This window comes from Ambystoma mexicanum, chromosome 2p (assembly GCF_040938575.1).
Source record: "Ambystoma mexicanum isolate Mex_15411 chromosome 2p, UKY_AmexF1_1, whole genome shotgun sequence".
Classification (NCBI taxonomy): Eukaryota; Metazoa; Chordata; class Amphibia; order Caudata; family Ambystomatidae; genus Ambystoma; species Ambystoma mexicanum.
The window spans coordinates 487,379,789-487,393,457 of record NC_090923.1 but is presented as its reverse complement, the minus strand read 5'-3'; the positions used below and the strand labels follow the sequence as shown (position 1 = coordinate 487,393,457).

At 47.6% G+C, this 13,669-nt stretch overlaps 1 protein-coding gene across 1 annotated transcript in view; it reads right to left on the bottom strand.

The window, feature by feature from the left end:
• IARS1 (isoleucyl-tRNA synthetase 1) overlaps positions 1–13,669 on the bottom strand; it is a 2,025,584-nt gene that overhangs the window by 287,083 nt on the left and 1,724,832 nt on the right. The window contains exon 28 of the mRNA XM_069643896.1: positions 11,257–11,352. Within this exon, the coding sequence (XP_069499997.1) occupies positions 11,257–11,352 (96 nt within the window). The remainder of the gene's footprint in view (positions 1–11,256; positions 11,353–13,669) is intronic.

Here is a 13,669-nt window from a genome sequence, read left to right as displayed (position 1 = left end):
CCAAAGCCCTGCTTTTATGCAGAAAACCCCCATTCACTCAGGCTAGCTGTCACTCAAACATGCTAAGTGGTGAGCCGGTTGGGCCAATCAGGACGGAGTGCGACTCGAGTTGCCTAGGCAACTCAGTCCAGGGTGCCTAAATACCCCTCCACCCCTCCTAAGTAACCCAGACAGAGTGGCACCACTTTGGAGGGCGTCTGTGGAGAAGCCCGCCAAAAGGTGGAACAAAGGGCTCAACTTGGGTTGGAGTCACAGAAGCGAACACAAACGCCATTTTAGAACAGAGTTCTGGCAAAAAATACCAACCGGAGAATTAATATTAAATAAACCAGCGGTATGTTCGAGGCTATAGGAATCAAATGATTAAAGTTGGTAGCCTCGAACAATGGGAAATCCCAGAGAGATATATTCACGGTCGAATATAAAAAGTAGTATCCACCGCCACCAGCCAAAACTCGATCAGGGGGGACGGAGACGTGGCCCCTCGACTGACAGACACTGGGCCAATCGAAGTGCCCCGGCGAGTACGTCCACAATATGATGGTTTGTACTGGTTCTGTTCAGAATTTGAGACTAGTAAAGTCAATGGTGACTTTACATGCCCTGGGAGACAGTCAGTCCCAGGGTATGGAGTCTATGTTGGGGGGTCACTATGACACCCCTGTGTTACTGCACTGAGGGTGCTGTGTAACACACATCACAAAAACACATGAAGCCCTATGGAGTAAAAGACCCCATAGCCCATTAAACACATCTAGAGTCAAAGAAACGCACTCAACTCATGCCCAAGAGTGAGGGTAAAAGAGTCTCACTCTTGGCAGGAGAAAGAAATAAACCCCAAAAATCCAGCAAAGCTGCTGGGGGACTCACTAGGTTAGGAAATTCAGCCTAAACAGAGAATTCACCCTAACAGGCTGAATGTGAGAGAGGGGTGTAGTCAACCCCTGCACAGGGTATCCTTGGAAACCCAAGTCGCACTTTGTCGTTTTTGGCCGAGGTGGTTGTGCAGCCCGGACAACCCCCCTGCTGTGTGATTGACAGCCAGGCTGTGTGAATGGGGGATTTTCGCATAAAAAGGCAGGACTCTTGGGCTGGAAGTCAGAGTCGCCACTGGAACTGCAAGGAACCAAAGAGAAGCGGAGTAGGAGACGGCTGATGCAACTCGCGAGTCCCGGTGGAGCCCTGCTGCAGTCCTGAGCTATCTACCCTTCAACGACAAGAGAAGATCCAGTCCGGAGTCTTCTTCCCTTGAGCCTGGTGGGATCAACCAGCTCATCTTCCACAGCCAGAGGACCCTCTTCTTGGTCGAAATCGCTGCACACAGCCGTAGTGGTCCGGACAGCCACCCGAAGAGCCTCTCCTGTTTTAAGGGAGCGCACCTTTTATTCACCGTTGCTTTTGCTGCTGCTGGCTTCATCCCTGGGTAGTGCAGATCGCTCCAGATATCGTACTTCTTGTCTCCACGACTGAAGCCACAGGAACCGTGAGTCTGCAGGAACTACCAGGAACAACTGCCTGCCGTAGCACCAGCTCTTCTTCACTTTGAATAAGCTACTGTGTCCGACCTCAAGGAACTGGGGTGAACCCCTTTCTCCTCACTAAAGGCTTGTCCTAATCTTCCTTCCCTCTTATAACTTTTGCTTCGTCTTTTGACAATATGCAAGTACTCCTGGCAATCTCGAATCATGAACTGTACTAACCGTGTGATCCTCGACAACAGGAACCCTGTTCCACTTGACACTGGCGCAGGCCTATTGACTTTTATTCACTTGTAGGAAAGTGTCCTCTGATTCTGTCTGTCTTAACAAAAGTATTAGCTATGATTTTTATCCCCAACTCTCTTGTGTTGATTCATGTGCTAAGTGTGGTTTAACTCGGGTAACATTTCTTCCCGCGGGTATGCGTCATTTTAGTAAGACCTTATTACCAGGTTACTCACCGTAGTGACCACCTTACCCCTAGTCCATAGTCCCCTTTCCTCCATACTTATGGGACATCTCTCCGTCCTGTGGGACGGGACCGGAGCACTTTGTAAAACGCATCAATTTTTTTTCCAAAAACATGTCCCTCTCTTTCCTGCGCGGGGCCCGGCACGCGGCCGTAACCCCGCCCACCTTGGCTCCACCCGCGCATCACCCATCAGTCCTTTTCAATCGCAGGGTCAAAGACCCATTAGCAATAACAGAGGAACCTTATTAGAGGGGACGGCGGGCGGGCGTATGGAGGAAAGGGGACTATGGACTAGGAGTAAGGTGGTCACTACGATGAGTAACCTGGTAATACTCCTACGTCCCGTCCCCTTTCCTCCATACTTATGGGAGATTCCCAAGCACTCCTTACAGGAACTATGGGTGGATGGAAATACCCCTTACTGAAACAGGTTCTTCAGCACAGCCTGGCCGAACTGAGCGTCAGCTCTAGAGCTCATATCGAGGCAGTAATGCTTACAGAAAGCAGATGGGGAGGCCCAAGTAGCCGCTTTAGCGATGGACACCCAGGGAACATACTTCTGAAAAGCAACCGCGGCTGACTTGCCTCGCAACTGGTGTGCATGGATACCTTTAGGAGGTTTCAGCTTTTGGACGGTGAAAGATTTGTGATACAGGCGGTAATCCATCTGGAAATGGATGCCTTAGACGCCGGCCTGCCCGGAGGCTTACAGAAGGTCACAAACCGTTGGGAAGAGCTCCGAAGCTCGGAAGTCCTGTCCAGGTAGAATTTAAGAGCTCTTCGGACATCCAGGCAGTGTAGAACCCTTTCCGCCTCCGCGGCAGGGTTCTGAAAAAAGACCGGAAGGGAAATCGACTGATTCAGATGAAATTCGGTCACTACCTTTGGTAGGAAAGCTGGGTTCGTCCGAAGGACTACCTTGTCCTTGTGAAAGACCAAGAAAGGATGCTCCACCCACAATGCCTGGAGCTCACTCACTCTCCTCGCTGACGTAACGGCTACCAGAAAGGACACTTTCCAGGACACGTACTTGAGGTCAACCGTAGCCATTGGCTCAAAGGGTTTATGGCACAGGACCATAAGGACTACATTTAGGTCCCAAGGCGGGTGCAGACTACGAACCGGAGGGTAGATGCGCGTCAAGCCAGCAAAATGTCTCTTCACCATCGGGTTAGTTAAAGAATAAGAACACCGGTCTGTAGAGAGGTAAGCGGAAATCGCCGAGAGATAAGTCCTGCAAGACAGAACATGAACCCCTGACTCTGCTAGGGAGGATACGAAGGACAGCACCGTGTCAATCGTTGCCACCCTCGGGTCCAATTCTTTCTCCAAACACCAATGACAAAACCTGAGCCATTTACTCTTGTATTGGGATCTGGTCGAGGGTTTCCTGGCTGCCTGGATAATGCGCATGTTATCCGCAGACAAACCCAAATGCTCTAGAGATGTGAACCAAGTTGAGAGATTGTGGGGAGGGGTGCCACATCTGCTGTTCCCCTTGGTGAAGAAGATCGGGAGTTACTGGTAACCTGATCGGCGGACACACCGACAGGTGTTGAAGTTCTGAGAACCAAAACCTGGCCGGCCACCACGGAGCTATTAGTAGAAGAGAACAGTTGACAGAACTCCAACTTTCAAATTGCTCGATGAACTAGGGGAAGAGGCAGGAAGGCGTAAACTCTCATGTTGTGCCATGGAATCTCGTGTGCGTCCCCCAGAGAGGAGGCTCCCAGCCCCCCTCTGGAGGCGTACTTAGGAAGCTTCTTGTTTACCGCCGTGGCGAAGAGGTCCACCTCCGGTGTGCCCCAACGCGAGAAAATCCATGAGAGGATCTCCACCTTCAACTCCAACTCGTAGCTGACCACTGTCCGCCGGCTGAGGGCATCCGCAGTGACATTCAGCTGGCCCGGGATGTGCACTGCAAGCAGCTAGACCCCATGAACAACGGCCCACTCCCAAATCTGGATGGACAGGTCCACGAGAGGGGGAGACTTCGTTCCCAAGTGCTTGTATATGTAATACATTGATACCACATTGTCAACAAGGTGGTCCGCATAAGAACGGACAATGAGAGGTCTGAACGCCTTGAGCGCCAGAAAAATTACCAGAAGCTCCAAATGATTTATGTGCAGGAGCTTGTCCTGAGGTGACCAGCGGTCCGAGACCTGAAGAAGATCTAACGTCGCACCCCACCCCAAAAGGGAGGAGTCTGTCGTGATCCTCACCATGGGGGCTGGGTCCTGGAACCCCGCGCCCACTGACAGGTTGCTGAGAGATGACCACCAGTCCAGGTCCACTCTCATGGAATCCGGAATAATTATCCGCTTGGAATCCGGGTCCACAGCCTGACGCCAGGAACTCCGAAGAGCCATCTGGGTCCGTCTCATTTTGAGACGAGCAAGAGGAACAGCCAGTACACACGAGGCCATGAGGCCCAGAAGCCTCTGGAACCACCAGGCCGACATGCTCTCCGACTGCGCAAACATCTGACACGTGGCCAACAGATCCGCCATTCTTTCCCCGGTCAGATACACTCGGCAGTCGATCGTGTTCCAACGAAAACCCAGGAAAGTCAGGTCCAGTGAGACCGTCATGGAGGATTTCCGCCAGTTCACCGACAGCCCAAGATGGAACAGGAGCTGAAGGAGAGACTGGAGGTTGTCCGCTGCTGCCAACGGACAAGGGCTGCCTAGGAGCCAGTCATCCAAATAGGGATACACATGGATACCCTGGAGATGAAGATCGGCCGAAATCACCGACATCTTCGTGAAGGCACGCGGCGCCGAACTGAGGCCAAAAAGAAGCACCCGAAACTGGAAGTGCTCCTCTTCCAAAGAGAAGCGGAGATATCTCTTGTGTGGATTCCAAATCAGGATATGCATGTACGCATCCTGAAGATCCACCACGCTGAGCCAATCGGCCATTTGCAAAGAGGAGCGAATCTGGCCGGGCGTGATCATCTTGAATTTCTCTTGGGGTAGGAAAAGGTTGAACTGGGAAAGGTCTAGGATAGTGGGCAGGCCAGCATGGTTGGGTTTGGGCACCGTAAACAGCCGGGAGTAGAAGCCCTCCCCTTGCTCCCCAAGGGGAACAGGTTCCACAGCTCTGAGGTGCAGAAGTTTCTGAACCTCGGCCTTGAGGGAGGGTGAGCCCGACAGCTGAAAAGGAGGGTTGAGGGGTTGGGTAGGGGGTAAAGCCCGCTCGAGTGACTGACAAGACCCATCTGTCTTCTGTGATGGCTTGACACGCCTCCCAATGAGACGCAATGCGTCCTCCCACCGGGGTCTTGTGCGAGCGCGGAAAACCCTCATTTGGCAGGCTTATCATTGGCGGTACCACCTGAACCTGATGAGGAGGCTGAGAAGCGGGAGAAATACCGCGTACGCTGTTGTCTACGGCGGTTATTCCCCGAAGGAGTATCCACTCTGCGAGATTTGTGGTCGAGGAAGCCCCTAAAACCAGAGGAAGGTCCATCTGCTCATAGAGTTCCAAGTGTTCCCAGACAGAATATTTTGCGTTTCTTTTGTGGTATGGGGTTATGAAACTCCTAATGGCCTTAATCTGCCTAATGGCGTCTTTTGTCATAACTCTCGAGTTTATTTGCCTCCTTAGGCTTAGTCACCCGAGTCCACTCGCCCTCAGACTCAGAGGCGCTGCTACTTGAGGTCCCCTCATGATCATCTAGGCGCTCCCTGATTGTGCAAGCTTGAGAGGGGCTCGCAGAATGGTGGGGCCTAGTTTCCTCACTCCTGTGGTGTACAGGAGAGTAGTCTTTGACTCCTCCCTGCTCCCAGGATTGGCAGAGTATCCCCCCCACTGCTCTGATGGGGTGGTCATTGTCACGATCCATGCTCGTGACCCTCTCGGGTATACCAGCCCACTGGCAGCAGTGGGGCAAAAGCCCTTCACACTGGCCCCAAGGGCCTTAAAACTCCATCAAAAACATACATGGAGTTAGTCCTGGCGCCTTCAGGAATAAAGTAACACCAGTTTTGGACCTTAATCCAACATGGAGGCTCTTAGGCAGAATCTGTGCAGTGCCCTTCGGGACCACTGCACACAATTAAGACTACAAGTGGCAATACAAGTTCACCTTTGCAACAAGCCTGTACTACACTGTTAAAGTAGCAGCAGTAGCAAAGCAGCCAGACTTATCTCAAGAGCAAATGAGCAGTAGTAGAGATTACACAAAGGACTACAATTACTGTGATTCAAGCAAACACTGACTCAAGGTTTTTGGTTGAAAAGTAGAAGTACATGTATTTCTAGACCATCTGTTCGTAAAACACTTCACTTCTATTAGTTTAAAATCACATGAAAAATACATTACACATAACCAATTCATTCTGTGCACCACAATTCAAGGCAAGTACCTTTTGGATTTGACAGACCGGGGTTGTGAAACAAAGACGTTATCTGGGGTAAGATGCAAACACTTTTTGACAGTAATGACAGTACTCCTACGTCCCGTCCCCTTTCCTCCATACTTATGGGACATCTCTCCGTCCTGTGGGACGGGACCAGAGCACTTTGTAAAAAGCAACCACATTTTTTTCAAAAATGTGTCCCTCCTCTCTTTCCTGTGCGGGGCCCGGCACGTGGCCGTAACCCCGCCCACCTTGGCTCCGCCCCGCGCATCGCCCATCAGTCCTTTTCTCCGCACGATCGGGGCCGGACGCACTTGCATCCTCGGAAGACTTTCTTCCCTTTTTCCCTCTCTGAAATAAAAATTGGGCGACATAAGGTGAAACACCCGGTCATAGTCGTGACTCCAGGGGGCACACCCTTGTCTACTAGGGAATGACATCCTGCACAGGCTGTCCCCCCTAATAGACTGTGTGAATAGGGTCGTCTGACTCAGACTAACAGGCCAATAAAATTAAAACTGAGCGTCAACCATGTTAGTTTAAATGGCACATGCTACATGGTTGAGCAAAAATCTGAGCATGTTGAGTTTCATTTCCAGAAGAAATACCTGACGTTACAGTAATTGCTCTAGGACAACAAACTGGTGATGGGAACTCCTCTCCATTCCTGAAAATCAACATTCCTTCGTTTCAAGTGGTATTCCCCACTGGAAGGAAATACTTTGAAATTCTATACTGATTCACAATCTGAAAATCCCAACTCTATAGTCAAAAGTGATGAGAAATCAGCTCAAAGTTTAGCTGATATTCAGAAAGTTAGAGAACAGTTGTTCCTCCCTATTCAGTTAAATGAGGGGAGGGAGTCTGTTCTCGTCCGAGTGTGCATGAACAACGGTAAGAGCGTCATCAGGGAAGACATGTTCCGATAGCTCCCAAAAGATCCAGCCATTCCCACATTTAAATTGATCGATAAGTGGGAAATTGGCCTGTAAACTCCCCATTCCAAACATCACCTGCCTAGCCAGGTGCATGCTCAAAATTTCTGTAGGTGACAAAAGCATAGAACATAATTGATGGTTTGTGCGAGATGTCCCTGCTGCATTCTATTTAGGCAGTGACATTCTCAATCGTTTTGCCATTAATTTGGACCTGATAAATTACAAAGCCTGGTCCCAACTAGGGGGTAATCCCATGGACTTTGATGATTCAGAAAAAGCATTTCGGTCAGCCCAATCGCTGCCGTATGCAATTGCAGTTCAAATTGGAGAGGAGGTCACCATCCCAGGACGAACCTGACTATTCCTATAACCACTCAAATTAAAAATTAAAAGGAGGACAGAAACTGCAAAATCCTGATGCATATATACACCTCAACGGCCATCTCCAACAGCAGTGGTTGGGTTTAAACCCAACACCATTAGTCAATGTAGAACACAACACCATTCCAATATTGATGGATAACAGCGACCCTAGGAGTATCACTCTGGGCGCAGGCACCATTATTGGAATGGCAGTTGATAACCAACATTTTTCCATGGATCTAGGAAATGAACTGAAAGGACCAATCCCCAATGACTGTTTTGACGACGACAGTGACAATGACTTACCACCAGACAGGATCTTCACCCGGCCAGGGGGGGAATTTCCTGGTGTACTCTTCCTGCCCTTACGGCAAGGAAGAGGTGACCTGTGACGTCAGGCGGGATGAGGTGATCTTCCAGGTCCACAATGACAGACCCTCCTACCTGAAATCCTTTGTCCAGGTCAATACTCTAACCAGGGACCTCTACACCCAGCTGGAGGAGGCTAGGCTTCAGGCAAATGGTTGAAGAGTGAGTCAACCTAGCTGATGCCTGCGAGACTCCAAAGCAAAAGCAAAAATTGAAATAGTTGTTCTTAGATTTTCAAGAACTCTTTGCAGTGGACTCGTATGACACTAGTTGCACCGAAATCCACACTACAACAATTCCCACAGAACCTGGAATGACAGCGTTTGTGTTTGTGAAGCAATACCGCTTGCCTCTCGCATCCATTGACTCTAAGACGGAAATAATCAAAAACCTTGAGTCCCGTGGGATAATTTGTCCAGTCCACAGCACCTTACCTTTAATAATCCGGTGCTGGGGATTTTAAAACCGAACGGCCAGTGGAGACTCTGTGCTGACCTTAGGGAGCTAAATAAACAGGTCCATATGTCCCGATGCCCTCTCCCATATATTGTCCAAGGACTGGCCCAGATCCAGGGGTCAAAGGTATACAATGCCATTGACCTGACCAATGGGTACTGGACTGTCAGTAGGGAGGACCAATACAAGCTGGCCTTTACCTTAGGAGGGCAGCAGTACACATGGACCCGGACTCTTTTCGGATTACTTAACTCTCGCAACAAATTCTACATCTTCCTACATAAGGCCATGCCCGACTTGGTGAAAGGGGTAACCTGGCCTATGTGGATGATGTCCTGATAAAAAGCTCAACTGTGGAGGAACACATAGCGGAAATCTGTTGAGGGTAGCTGGAGCAAAATTATCCTTCCAAAAGGCGCAGTGGTGGGTTTATAATGAAAGGGTTGAATACATTGTTTCGAAATGCAATCGTTTTGAAACAAAAGGACCGAAAAAAAATAGTTTGAATGCACTTTTTTTGGGGGCGGGGATCCCCTCTCAAGCCCCTGTTTTTTTGGGGAAAACGCAGTATTTTTTTCTATACGAAAGCCAAAAAAAAAAAATACATTTAAAAAAAGGCATTCAAATTTTTTATTCTAGCCTTTTGTTTCGAAACTATTGCATTTCAAAACAATGGGCCTCATTACATGGAATGAGGTAAACCATGGTGCTATTAGCACCATGGTTGCCGCCGGTACCATACCCGTACCACCATGGAGGAAAGGGGAATTACCACCCCATTCCAAGGTTGGCGGGGCAGTAATTCCCCCTTTCTCCATGGCCCTTCCCCATTTTTGCCCCATTGGGCTCAATGGGAATGGAGAAGGAGCTAATTACGGTACCACAAATTGCGGTACCGTAATTAGCACCATGGTCCCTTTGCGGGTCCCAACTTTAACGGCTGGTCTACACCAGCCGTTAAGGTCGGGTCCTGCAAAGGGACCTCGTAGTAAGGTGGTAAGGGTTTTACCACCTACCGTGTAATGAGGCCCAATGTATTCCAAACTTTGACTGGACACCGCAGTGGTGCAGAACCCGTGTCAACTTCTTGGGACATAAAATAACTCCTGAGGGTCTCTGTCCCCAGGAGAAGAAAGTGGAAGCACTCCTAAACCTTAAAGACCCCACAACTCTGCATGAGCTAAGAAGCCTCCTTGGACTGACTAATTATAGTACATATATTTGTGCATATGTTCTAGGTGAAGGGTAACCAAGTGTCTTGATTCCATTTTCATTGTGATTATCACCCCCATTGGTGATTGTGGCCCCAAATTAAAAATTACATTATTTCTTTTGAATTTTAAAATAAATAAAATATTGCATTTCACAAAGCAGCCTGGTTCATAGTCCATTGTGACCCGGGGTATATTAAAAAGAGGGTGTGATACGAGTTGTGCACCATCTCAAATTGAATCTGAAATTTAAAGGGGAAGATCAATTTTCTGCTGCCAAAGTTTCTGGTACCGTGCCCGTGTTGGGGGACGCCCACAAGGATGAAGGAAGGGGCAAGGGCATGTAAGTATACATATTTTGGAGTTGTTTTTGAGTGTGAATAGAATAGAACAGAGGGAATGGCTGGAGGGGATTGAGGTGTCACAACAGAGGTGAGGTGGAGCAGCAGCAATCGCTCAGATTTCCAATCTGGGGTGATCCACTAGCCAAGAATTAGTGAATTACCAAGGGTCCAGCAACTGCAGGTGTGGAGGCATCCAACAAGGGTAGCCAGTGCAATCAGCTATGGCTACGTTAAAAGGAACAGCCCTGGGTGGGATTACAAAAGCAGAGAGGCACAGGATGCACAGCACAAAGGAGCTAGGATCCAGCTACTTTGGCAAAACCAGGATCCCCAGCAGAAGCCTATCTTCCAGGAGCTTTCAGGAAAGTATCAAAGGAATGCACAGGTTATCGCCCACTGATAATGCATTCACTCACCAATTACACTACAAGCAGCACACAGTTCACAGTTGGGTAGCCAGCCAAATGCAGTGCCCCTAACAACAACCAGACACTCCCAATACTACATTTAGATAGAGAAGTATAGAAGACTTTGAACCAGGCTCCACATGTTTAAACCACAACTGATAGTGGCTTTGTGGGCTCGTCCTGAGCCCACATCAGCAAAACAGCCATTTTGGCTGTGCTGCTAGATACACAGACAAATGAACGGCTAAAACTAAATTGGTCAGGAGCAGGGCTTAAAAATGCAATAGTACTGCAATGGCAACATATTCGTGAACTGGTCTTCAAATCACAGCTGCCATCAGACTATTTCAGTCACTTTCAGGGTGAGAGAATTAAGTTCTACTCAACTCCCCCATCAGTGCAACCATTTTTGGGTGTAGGGCCCTTATGGCTCCAAGTTAAGGTGTGCTTTTTAAACAACTCTTATTGATCCTGCGTTAATTCAATGACCAAAACCATAAAACCAGCAAAAGGTATGGGGACCCAGGAAGTTAGGGAGCAAGAACCCTCAAAGTTAAATTTTGTCCTATCAGCAGAAATCTCCATGGAACACATACTTTACATGCCAAGATCCACCACAATGCAACGAAGTTGAGTATGAATGTATGGGAATGCAAAAGGTTCTAAGGAAAAGCTACGGATTGGGGGAATTGAGTAGGCACTGAATCTCTAACTTTGTACACTAGGTATAATATTGGAGAAATGTTTTAGAATTCTAGGTTATCCAACTACAAACAATACGTTACTGGGTACGAAATGAAAATCGTGAAGAGTCCAATCCAAGTTAATCCATGGTGTTCGTAAGTACCAACCTTTTTTCGCAGTTTTTGGATTCGATTTATCACCTCACGCGCAACTCCTTCATCAACCATGGACTGGTCTGGCGTGACATCTAACAGAACTAGAACCTGGAGAAAAGAAGAAAGCAGAAAATAAGCTTATGAAATACATAAACAGTAAGTTCTATATGATTTAAACCTGAAATTTATGGACGGTTACAAAGATTTGGGAGTACATATGCTGTAAGCAGGTTCTGGAAGGCAGTGTTTATGTGCGACAAAAAAAGCAAGTTGTCATGATACCAAGTCGTTTACCTAAGGCAATGTTCATTTTGATGGATGTCCCTTCAACAGATTTCTCATCTTAGACATATTCCTACAGCATCACCTGGATCACCAAACTTATCAGATGGGGGCACTATGCAACTTAATCATTGGGATTCCTTGACGAGGCTGGTCCACTGGTCCTTGACAACGAACGCGAGATTGACATTCATATATAGCTTGCACCATGCCCCGTGACCTCAGTTTTATTCTTTTTTCCTCCATGTACTCAGCAGCGTAAATGATATAGTAACACAATCAGGGTCAATTAAACCACACACATTCACAGTTATATCCCTACATACAGAAAACACATTGTTCTCAAATGCTGTGAGGGTCAAAAAAGTTTTGGCCCCATGCTTTTAATGCACAACTGTTTGTCAAAGACACAAAAACAAGGACACTTAACTTATACAGCTTTGTATGAAATACACAAAAGTACAGCCCAGTGAAATTGACTGGAGTTGATGAACATTGAGCATGTTTCTTTCTTCCCAACAGCTATGGAATACAATTTACAGAGCACAAAACAAATTCACAGTGTGATCGTGACTTGGTGATTGGACTTGTGGCAAAAGGATACATGCGTTACCCTCGCACCACGCTTCAGAGTCCACGCGACAATGACCTGGCGAACTTACGCTCATGCTCAAGCATGACTGCCAACCCACAACTATACATGTATTTACCCAAACATAGCACTTTGGTAATACTTGCTGACATCCACATGCGCTCAGCACTAATAATTTTTGCGGGTCATATCCGAATGACCACAGCTATCCTGGGCGAACTATGTTATTTACATAATGTTATCCTCTCGAAAAACAACACTATACTATGACAAACAAGCTGAAACCCAAAAGTAATCAGTGCAAACGATTGAGGCTCACATGTTGCACGTACACATTCCAGTCAAGCTACGGGACATCATTGGTCGTTGCCATGGCAGCATTTTCTTGCCAGTAGTAAGCTTTTCCAAAATGGCCACCCGGCGTAGGTAAGCAGATGTTACTAAGGTAAAGCTGCACGACTGCCAAACTAACGTGCGGTCATTGTTTTTCCACGTTAGACTGAGAAGCAGTTGCTCTCGGCAACACGTATACGCAGATATCGCTGCCCCGAACGGTAACAAATTGATTCTGCAGATTTTATTACGGATGCACGTATTTTCGCTCAGATACCGGTGTTAATCCTAGTAACGCATGTATCCTTTTGCCACAAGTCCAATCACCAAGTCACAATCACTCTAGTGCCGACTCGGCTGCTCTCCAGCCAATTAACCCACAGAGCGCCATATTTTGAGAAGGAGCCTAGTTTAGCCACCTTCTGTCTTCTTTCCGTGCGAGTGGTTATAATCCACTTTAGGTCTCTTACTCTAACCTATGCATTCAGTGTTTACACAGTTGGATACTTGCCGGACAGGGGGTCCGCACTAGAGAGGCTCTAATATTTGCCCATTATTTTTTCCAGAGTGCAATCGGAATCACACCCCGATGGGTTAAAGGACCTACCCGCCCATATCACAAGAGCCAGAGATCATAAGCACAGACTAACCCCATCCCGGTAAGCAGTTGCAACACTACCCGCTTCCGGGTTGGGGGACACTAGACTAATTGTCACATTGGTTATCCTTTTGTCTTTCTCTAAGGCACTCAGGCTAACCGGTACCACCACAGTATACTGTGGTTTGAGTCTCCTGCAATTGAAAAGGGGACCATCTCACAAGCTCTTTACCGTAGCGAAATTTTGCACACAGTAAGCCCAGTGATGTGTTCTTTCGACTTCACTACCATTCCTTAAAAATTATAGCATTAAAAGCTTATGGAAGTAATGATTCTCCACTTTGAGACCACACAGTATCTGAAACATGTACCTCTTGTCATTTCTTTCTTTTTTTTAAAAAAAAAAAACCTTTATTTATAATTGCACACAGATCGGGCATACACAAATTCTGTTTTGGATACAAAACATTACCTCATACTAAATTGCATTCCGTATCAATCTGGGTCCTCGGCTTCAGCTTTGTCCGACAGGTATTGTTTGTATCTGGCCCATATATTTCTTGGTCTGGATGTGGGTTGTACTGAGTCTATATATAATTCCTCAGTATCGTTTGTTCATA